General features: G+C 44.8%; 1 protein-coding gene across 34 annotated transcripts in view; it reads right to left on the bottom strand.

Annotated features, from left to right (window-relative positions):
- LOC118374512 (integrin alpha-V-like) overlaps positions 1–3853 on the bottom strand; it is an 88184-nt gene extending 84331 nt beyond the window's left edge. For all 34 annotated transcript variants that reach the window (XR_008140358.1, XR_008140353.1, XR_008140345.1 and 31 more), the window contains exons 1-2: positions 3238–3853; positions 1067–1197 (exon numbers count right to left, since the gene is read on the bottom strand). Coding sequence is in view for 1 of the 34 variants with exons in the window: in XM_052523157.1 (XP_052379117.1) it covers positions 1067–1197; positions 3238–3401 (295 nt within the window). In the remaining 33 variants the exon portion in view is untranslated. The remainder of the gene's footprint in view (positions 1–1066; positions 1198–3237) is intronic.
- Between the last annotated feature and the right edge of the window lie 6855 nt (positions 3854–10708).

Consider the following 10708-nt stretch of genomic DNA (forward strand, 5'->3'; position numbering starts at 1 on the left):
GTTTGGATGGGGACTTGGAGCCCAGAGAGAGAGGGAGGTCATTGGTTTGGATGGGGACTTGGAGCCCAGAGAGAGAGGGAGGTCATTGGTTTGGATGGGGACTTGGAGCCCAGAGAGAGAGGGAGGTCATTGGTTTGGATGGGGACTTGGAGCCCAGAGAGAGAGGGAGAACATTGGTTTGGATTGGGAGGAAGGTCATTCACATGGTTGTGGTTGGGTTCCAGAGATGATCTTTGGCTCATTGTACCGCCCTTACTGTGCATCCAAAATGATACCCTATTCCCTACATAGTGCACTTAGTTTGACCAAAGCCCTTTGATGCACTATATAGGGAATAGGGTGCCATTTTGAACGAGCCCTTAGGCAGCCCAAAGTTAGACTACCGCTGAGCTCTTACAGACACAGAATGTCAATGAGATCTGGGACAGAATAAACTGCAATATAGCCTTATGTCCCCCAAAATAGCTTAATTACAGTGAATGAGCGTTTGTCATTGATGGGGTTTTGCATTGTGTGTTTCTATTAGTTTGTGCTGGTTCAAACTCATAAAATACAAGGAAGTGCCATAGTGTAGATATTACTAAACGCCTTGCCACATATATCTGTCTGTAATGGATGATTCAACTAGGGAAATGACTAATGCCCCCTGTTATTCTGCAGAGCAGACAGTCCTTTAAAGGTGATGGGACTCTTTCTGTCTATGACCCCTCCCCCTATGTCTCTCTGTCTCTCTGTCTCTCTGTCTCTCTGTCTCGCTCAAACTTAACATTGAGCATGTCGGCACATCTCCAATATAGGCACATTCCTGGATGAGTCCTAACATGAGAGAACATTTGCCTGTGCTTACTGAACTCATATGGAAGGACACATATCTGACTGACATAGATTTGATGATATGTCCGAATCCCACATTGATGGATATGACCCTTGACTGAGTCTATTGATCTTCACTTTAGATATCAATTCATAGTATTCCCTCCCAGTTTGATACAACTCAGATATAGATACCAGACCATGTCAGAAATCGATGAACGGGATACTAAAGTAACAGACCTTCTGTACTCACCAGTATTGTCAAACTGTACTTGGGTACAGTCACTACTCTTCTGCCATGGGCAGGTATAGACTGCCCCTCGCTCCACCACTGTAGAGGCTGAGGTGGTGTTGGCTTTGGGAGCTCCTATAAGAATGTTTGACCTGAAGAAGAGAAATATGTTTAGTGTAAATACAAGAAAACATGCACCACCTGACTTCCTCTTCTACTGTAGCCTACTAGGTTCACAACAAGACTGTCACATGATGAATAGATACTCTACATGACCAAAAGTATGTGGACACCTACTTGTCGAACATTTCATTCCAAAAAATCACGGGCATTAACATGGAGTTGGTCCCCCCTTTGCGGCTTATAACAGCTTTTCTGGGAAGGCTTTCCACTAGATGTTGGAACATTGCTGCTATAACAGCTTCCACTCTTCTGGGAAGGCTTTCCACGAGATATCGGAACATTGTTGCGGGGAATTGCTTACATTTAGCCACAAGAGCATTAGTAAGGTCAGGCACTAGATGTTGGGCGATTAGGCTTGGCTCGCAGTCGGCATTTCAATTCATCCCCAATTTGTTTGATGGGGTTGAGGTCAAGGCTCTGTGCAGGCACAGATTTCTGTATGTACCTGGCTTTGTGCACAGCGGCATTGTCATGCTGAAATAAGGAAGAGCCAAACTGGTGACACAAATTTGGAAGCACAGAATCGTCTAGAATGTCATCGTTAGCATTACGATTTACCTTCACTGGAACTAAGGGGCCCGAACCATGAAAAACAACCTTAGACCATTATTCCTTCTCCACCAAACTTTACAGTAGCCAATATGCAGTCGGGCAGGTAGCATTCTCCTGTCATCCGACAAATCCAGATTTGTTTGTGGGGCTCCAGAGAACACTTCCACTGTTTCAGAGTCCAATGGCGGTGAGCTTTACTCCAGCCGACGCTTGGCATTACGCATGGTGATGTTAGGATTGTGTGCGGCTGCTCGGCCATAGAACCCCATTTCATGAAGCTCCGGACGATCTGTTCTTATGCCAACGTTTCTTCCAGAGGCAGTTTGGAACTCGGTAGTGATTGCTGCATCCGAGGACAGACAATTTTTTGCGTGCTACGGGCACTCGGCTGGCCTCGTTCTGTGACGTTGTGTGGCCTACCACTTTGCGGCTGAGCCATTGTTGCTCCTAGACATTTCCACTTCGCACTTACATTTGACTGGGACAAATATAGCTTTAGCAGGGCAGAGATTTTACGAACTGACTTGTTGGAAAGGTGACATCCTATAACGGTGCCACACAGATCTTCAGTACGGGCCATTCTACTGCCAATGTTTGTCTATGGAGATTGCATGGCTATGTGCTCGATTGTATGCATGCAAAAAGTCTGTCCCATCTCTTTCTTTCACAGTCCCTTCAGTTTCCCTTAAGTCCCGTTAGTTTGGCTGCTCAGGCTACCTAAGTTATCCCTCACCAATCACAGCCCTGCCATTCCCAACCAAATCAAAGTTCTTGGAAATGTGCATCTCCAATATAAGGAAGGGAAGACTGCACGTTTTTTTTCACTACTTTTTATTGCCGATAGTAACACTAAATGTCTGAATGTGGTGCGTACATTGAAATAACCACAACAATATGATTCCAAGTCCTTCAGATTTACACCCTTCAAAAATCATACAAACATCCTCAAATGGAAACAACAGTGTCTGTATGTGTGTGGTGGTGACTGTCAAGAGTATAGTGATGGGCCTCAACATCATGCTGTAACAGGACAGCACTATAGAGGACAGAACCAGACCAATCAGTTAGAAGTATATTAGCATGTGAGGGAATTCACAGCCGACCCGCTCAGAAGGATGATACCAGTCAACCGTTTTAACATGGTCCTTCTAGCGGCTAGTCGGATTTAGTGACCAACGGGCTTTGTTTTGTTTTTTTAACATTGTCCGAAATCTCTCCGGATTTAGCACCAATCATTATTACAATACACCTGTCAGCAACCGGTGTGCCTGAGATACCCTAAACCACTCATTTGGACTGGTGTCCACATACATATTATATAGAACATATATACAAAACTATGTACTGTATTTCAAATAGAATTATGCTACGTCATTCAATTAACTAAATAAAAGTGGAAACTATTTAGTTCTAAAAACCTGACATCCCAAACATTATTATATAGAACTCAGTCTTACTGCTTGGCATCAGGCTGGAAGAAATCCACAGAAAATCCAAAATAACTTCCTTCAGGACCAGAGAATACATAGGGTTTGTCAATGTCCAGATTGAAACAAGTTGTCCATTGTAAACAAGGCAGGATCAAAGCCAAAGATATAGAAAGTTTTCGAAGTCGTTCCATCCTGAAGTGCTCAGTAGAGTAGCAAGCCTTAACTGGGTGTGTGTGGCGTGTTTTTAGTCTGCCGATAATACACTACTGTGATGAGTTCCCCTTTCCTCTTTGTAGTCGTTCTAATGACGATACAGCGACATCCCACACACCATGTGCATGTTAACTCGAACCAGCTCAGCAAAACCGCTCACGGCTACAAACTTTCACGTCTTCTTCTCTCCGGTGAGAAGATTCCAGTTCGAATCAGATCGCGTCCTTAAATCCACGATTCAAGCGATACAATGTAACCAATCTGTGCTAAATGGCAACACACACCTCAGTAGCCAACAGCGATGTTTTGTGTTTAGTAGTCCTAAAAAAACAACTGTACAGGAAGTGAGAGCGTTGTTCCCTATAAAAAAAGACTTCCGCAATGTTTCACACTATCCCAACAGCAGTTCTATTCCCTCATCGCCCGTTCCATAGCCATGTATGGGGCTACTGGGTAACAACTGGTTTACAACGAAATATTTCACTTGTAAACAGAGAGGCATCGAGTTTTTGGATTCTTTGACAAATAATCTCGTTCTGGAAATATCACGTGACATTTTTGGAATCAATTCCTCGTCTGTGCCATTATGAAGGTCAATGAGGGGATTTTGATTTACACACTAGGCTCCAGCACCACGCACACTATAGCATACACAGGCAGTATTTTTTAAATAAAAGACAAAAAATTATATTTAACCTTTATTTAAATAGGAAAGTCAGAAATTCGTATTCACAATGAAGGTTTACCAAAAGGCAAAAGGCCTCCTGTGATGACGAGGGCCTGAGATTAAAAGTAAAAAATATAGGACAAAACACACATCCAGGTATGAAAGGGCAGTGTGGAGTGCAAAAGAGATTGCATCATCAGTGGATCTGTTAGGGCGGTACGCAAATTGAAGTGTGTCTAGGGTTTCTGGGATAATGGTGTTGATGTGAGCCATGACCAGCCTTTCAAAGCACTTGATGTCTACAGACGTGAGTTCTACAGGTCTGTATTCATTTAGGCAGGTTACCTTGATGGCTACAGACGTGAGTGCTACAGGTCTGTATTCATTTAGGCAGGTTACCTTGATGTCTACAGACGTGAGTGCTACAGGTCTGTATTCATTTAGGCAGGTTACCTTGATGTCTACAGACGTGAGTGCTACAGGTCTGTATTCATTTAGGCAGGTTACCTTGATGTCTACAGACGTGCTACAGGTCTGTATTCATTTAGGCAGGTTACCTTGATGTCTACAGACGTGAGTGCTACAGGTCTGTATTCATTTAGGCAGGTTACCTTGATGGCTACAGACGTGAGTGCTACAGGTCTGTATTCATTTAGGCAGGTTACCTTGATGTCTACAGACGTGAGTGCTACAGGTCTGTATTCATTTAGGCAGGTTACCTTGATGGCTACAGACGTTAGTGCTACAGGTCTGTATTCATTTAGGCAGGTTACCTTGATGGCTACAGACGTTAGTGCAACAGGTCTGTATTCATTTAGGCAGGTTACCTTGATGTCTACAGACGTGCTACAGGTCTGTATTCATTTAGGCAGGTTACCTTGATGGCTACAGACGTTAGTGCAACAGGTCTGTATTCATTTAGGCAGGTTACCTTGATGTCTACAGACGTGCTACAGGTCTGTATTCATTTAGGCAGGTTACCTTGATGTCTACAGACGTGAGTTCTACAGGTCTGTATTCATTTAGGCAGGTTACCTTGATGTCTACAGACGTGAGTGCTACAGGTCTGTATTCATTTAGGCAGGTTACCTTGATGTCTACAGACGTGAGTGCTACAGGTCTGTATTCATTTAGGCAGGTTACCTTGATGTCTACAGACGTGAGTGCTACAGGTCTGTATTCATTTAGGCAGGTTACCTTGATGTCTACAGACGTGAGTGCTACAGGTCTGTATTCATTTAGGCAGGTTACCGTGATGTCTACAGACGTCAGTGATACAGGTCTGTATTCATTTAGGCAGGTTACCTTGATGTCTACAGACGTACGTGCTACAAGTCTGTATTCATTTAGGCAGGTTACCTTGATGGCTACCGTGAGTGCTACAGGTCTGTATTCATTTAGGCAGGTTACCTTGATGTCTACAGACGTGCTACAGGTCTGTATTCATTTAGGCAGGTTACCTTGATGGCTACAGACGTGAGTGCTACAGGTCTGTATTCATTTAGGCAGGTTACCTTGATGTCTACAGACGTGAGTGCTACAGGTCTGTATTCATTTAGGCAGGTTACCGTGATGTCTACAGACGTGCTACAGGTCTGTATTCATTTAGGCAGGTTACCGTGATGTCTACAGACGTCAGTGATACAGGTCTGTATTCATTTAGGCAGGTTACCTTGATGTCTACAGACGTGAGTGCTACAGGTCTGTATTCATTTAGGCAGGTTACCGTGATGGCTACAGACGTGAGTTCTACAGGTCTGTATTCATTTAGGCAGGTTACCGTGATGGCTACAGACGTAGTGATACAGGTCTGTATTCATTTAGGCAGGTTACCGTGATGGCTACAGACGACGTGATACAGGTCTGTATTCATTTAGGCAGGTTACCGTGATGGCTACAGACGTGAGTGCTACAGGTCTGTATTCATTTAGGCAGGTTACCGTGATGTCTACAGACGTGAGTGCTACAGGTCTGTATTCATTTAGGCAGGTTACCTTGATGTCTACAGACGTTAGTGCTACAGGTCTGTATTCATTTAGGCAGGTTACCTTGATGGCTACAGACGTGAGTGCTACAGGTCTGTATTCATTTAGGCAGGTTACCTTGATGGCTACAGACGTGAGTGCTACAGGTCTGTATTCATTTAGGCAGGTTACCTTGATGGCTACAGACGTGAGTGCTACAGGTCTGTATTCATTTAGGCAGGTTACCTTGATGGCTACAGACGTGAGTGCTACAGGTCTGTATTCATTTAGGCAGGTTACCTTGATGTCTACAGACGTGAGTGCTACAGGTCTGTATTCATTTAGGCAGGTTACCTTGATGGCTACAGACGTGAGTGCTACAGGTCTGTATTCATTTAGGCAGGTTACCTTGATGGCTACAGACGTGAGTGCTACAGGTCTGTATTCATTTAGGCAGGTTACCTTGATGTCTACAGACGTGAGTGCTACAGGTCTGTATTCATTTAGGCAGGTTACCGTGATGTCTACAGACGTTAGTGCTACAGGTCTGTATTAATTTAGGCAGGTTACCGTGATGTCTACAGACGTGCTACAGGTCTGTATTCATTTAGGCAGGTTACCTTGATGTCTACAGACGTGCTACAGGTCTGTATTCATTTAGGCAGGTTACCGTGATGTCTACAGACGTTAGTGCTACAGGTCTGTATTCATTTAGGCAGGTTACCTTGATGGCTACAGACGTGAGTGCTACAGGTCTGTATTCATTTAGGCAGGTTACCTTGATGTCTGCAGACGTGAGTGCTACAGGTCTGTATTCATTTAGGCAGGTTACCTTGATGTCTACAGACGTGAGTGCTACAGGTCTGTATTCATTTAGGCAGGTTACCTTGATGGCTACAGACGTGCTACAGGTCTGTATTCATTTAGGCAGAGACCCTTAAACCCAGACTTGGACCACACACCCTCTCCACTGAATAGCAGACGAGTGATTGCTTTCTTCGCCACTGATTCCTTCCAAACCACTCATTGCTGAATTTGATATTACAATCTTGTTGTGTAATGTTTTATGTCCAATGGCGGATGAGCACCAATATGTTTTATCTATAATTTATCTTCATATTACATTTGCATTTACATTTAAGTCATTTAGCAGACGCTCTTATCCAGAGCGACTTACAAATTGGTGCATTCACCTTATGACATCATATGCCAAGGACTGAAAAAGATTTGCCAGTAGATTGTCGACGTGATTCATGATGATGACTGCTAGCTTGCTAGCTAATATTTTGAAAGTATGACGTTGACATGATCCGTCTAATCAAAGCGACGGTAGATATAATGTGATTTGACGTCATTTTATCTGTGGCCAATGACCTACAGCCTTCTTGGACGGGCACTTCTGATGTAACTCTATGGCAGCACCCAAGGGGGCTTGAATTGTTGAGCTCTCCACATAGATTTTGCGGTATTGTAGTGTCCCCATGAATGACAGAACACTGAGCCAATCACAGCGTCACACAGCACACTGGCTGCCCCACCACCACAGAAAGCACTGAACTAGGCTGAAACACCTGCATTTTGGAGCTGCCTTTCTCATAAAAGCCAAAAAGAGAACATGCTTGTATGCTGCTTTATTAACTAAATTACTATTATTTATTTTATATTGTTTGCAAAGTGATATGTGACCCGTATTAATGCCAAAATAACATGCAAAACAGGCAAGAACAAAAAAAAAATCATCATTACTGTTATTATAATTACCTTAGCTAAACAGGTGGGGCTCAATGATGGGTCACCGTGAATGAAGGGTCGCCACCGCAGCTAGCTGTCTTAACTTTGCTTCATCCCGCAACAAGCCATCTGTAAACAATGGTTCGTGGTGGGACGAAGCAAGCTATAACTGTGCCTGTGTGCAAGTGTGTTGCTAGCAAGCTAATATAGCGAACAATAGCTAGCAATGAAGCCAACTTTTTTTGATACTATTGAGAAAATAACGCATGAACATGTAGCTATCTTAACTTCCCACTCGGCTTCAAGCAGTCCAAGTATTTGACAATGCCATGGTGTGAACTACTTTATAAACTGGGTGGTTCGAGCGCTACATTCTGATTGGTAGAGATAGAGATACTCTGAATGAACGGCTATGAAAAGCTAACTGACATTTACTCCTGAGGTGCTGACTTGCTGCACCCTCGACAGCTACTGTGATTATTATTATTTGACCCTGCTGGTCACCTATGAATATTTGAAAATCTTGGCCATGTTCTGTTATAATCTCCACCCGGCACAGCCAGAAGAGGACTGGCCACGCCTCATCGCCTGGTTCCTCTCTAGGTTTCTTCCTAGGTTCTGTGTCACGCCCTGACCATAGAGAGCCTTTGTTTTTCTATGGTATAGTAGGTCAGGGCGTGACTGGGGGGGGGGTTCTAGTTATTATTTTCTATATGGGGTTCTAGTTTAGTTTTTCTATGTTTGTGTTTGGTATGATTCCCATTTAGAGGCAGCTGGTTATCGTTGACTCTCGTTGGGATCATATTTAAGTAGCATTTTTTCACCTGTGTTTTATGGGATATTGTTACTCTTGGTTACGGTTCGTGGTCTGCTTCGTTCTTTCTTTGTAGTTTTGTGCGTTTCTAATAAATAATATTTGGAAACCATATCGCGCTGCAGCTTGGTCCGATAATTATTCCAGCGAACGTGACATTCTGTCCTTTCTAGGGAGTTTTTCCTAGCCACCGTGCTTCTACACCTGCATTGCTCGCTGTTTGGGGTTTTAGGCTGAGCATGCTCGGACCAACTGGCAAGTGTCTTTCACTGACATTTTCAACCTCTCCCTGACCGAGTCTGTAATAAACCTACAGCACTTGAATGAGATGAGGGAAATTCAATTAAATCTCTGTAGTACAAAGTATATTCATTTACCCCTCAAATAGCACTCCAAACTATTTTTGGACACAGTGGGCACAAAGGTAGTTAGTTAGAGCCTGTTTTGTAATCGCTGTGAGTCATTTGACTAAAGCCTGTCTAAATCCAGCAAATCCTTGCTGCTTGACAATTATAGATGACTAATGCTGGGGATATTTTTGTCATATTTGGCCATGTCTGAGACTCATACAACCTCACTGTAAATAGTGCACTACTTTTAGCCAGGGCCAAAGAGCACCCTACTCCCTAAATAGTGCACTACTTTTAGCCATGGCCAAAGAGCACCCTACCCCCTAAATAGTGCACTACTTTTAGCCAGGTTCAAAGGGCACCCTACTCATTCCATAGTACACTACCTTTGTCCTGAACAGACTCCTAAAGTCAGGACTATTGGGGGATGGATGGATGGAGGGAGGAGGATAGAAGTAACGGAGGGAGGGATGGAGGTTAGAGGTAACAGAGGGAGGGAGGGATGGAGGTTAGAGGTAACGGAGGCATAGAGGGATGGAGGTTAGAGGTAAACAGAGGGAGGGATGGAGGGAGGGATGGATGGATGGAGGGGGTTAGAAGTAACGGATGGAGGGATGGAGGGTTGGAGGTTAGAGGTAACGGAGGGAGGGATGGAGGGATGGAGGGATGGATGGACAGGGTTAGAGGTAACAGAGGGAGGGATGGAGGTTAGAAGTAACGGAGGGAGGGATGGAGGGATGGAGGAGGTTAGAAGTAACGGAGGGATGGAGGGATGGAGGGATGGAGGAGGTTAGAAGTAATGGAGGGAGGGATGGAGGGAGGACGTTAGAAGTAACGGAGGGAGGGATGGAGGGAGGAGGTTAGAGGTAACGGAGGGATGGAGGGATGGAGGAGGTTAATAGTAATGGAGGGATGGAGGAGGTTAGAAGTAACGGATGGAGGGATGGAGGGATGGAGGAGGTTAGAAGTAATGGAGGGATGGATGGAGGGAGGAGGTTAGAAGTAACGGAGGGAGGGATGGAGGGAGGAGGTTAGAGGTAACGGAGGAGGATGGAGGGATGGAGGGATGGAGGAGGTTAGAAGTAATGGAGGGATGGAGGAGGTTAGAAGTAATGGAGGGATGGAGGGATGGAGGAGGTTAGAAGTAACGGAGGGAGGGAGGGATGGAGGGATGGAGGAGGTTAATAGTAATGGAGGGATGGAGGGAGGAGGTTAGAAGTAATGGAGGGATGGAGGAGGTTAGAAGTAATGGAGGGATGGAGGGATGGAGGAGGTTAGAAGTAATGGAGGGAGGGATGGAGGGAGGAGGTTAGAGGAAGTAACGGAAGGAGGGATGGAGGAGGTTAGAAGTAATGGAGGGAGGGATGGAGCGAGGAGGTTAGAAGTAACGGAGGGAGGGATGGAGGGATGGAGGAGGTTAATAGTAATGGAGGGATGGAGGGGAGGAGGTTAGAAGTTAGAAGTAACGGAGGGAGGGAAGGAGGAAGGAGGGATGGAGGGATGGAGGAGGTTAGAAGTAATGGAGGATGGAGGGATGGAGGAGGTAGAAGTAATGGAGGGATGGAGGGATGGAGGAGGTTAATAGTAATGGAGGGATGGAGGAGGTTCATAGTTATGGAGGGATGGAGGGATGGAGGAGGTTAATAGTAATGGAGGGAGGAGGTTAGAAGTAACGGAGGGATGGAGGGATGGAGGAGGTTAGAAGTAATGGAGGGATGGAGGGATGGAGGAGGTTAGAAGTAACGGAGGGATGGATGGA

Source organism: Oncorhynchus keta, chromosome 7 (genome assembly GCF_023373465.1).
Source record: "Oncorhynchus keta strain PuntledgeMale-10-30-2019 chromosome 7, Oket_V2, whole genome shotgun sequence".
Lineage (NCBI taxonomy): Eukaryota > Metazoa > Chordata > Actinopteri > Salmoniformes > Salmonidae > Oncorhynchus > Oncorhynchus keta.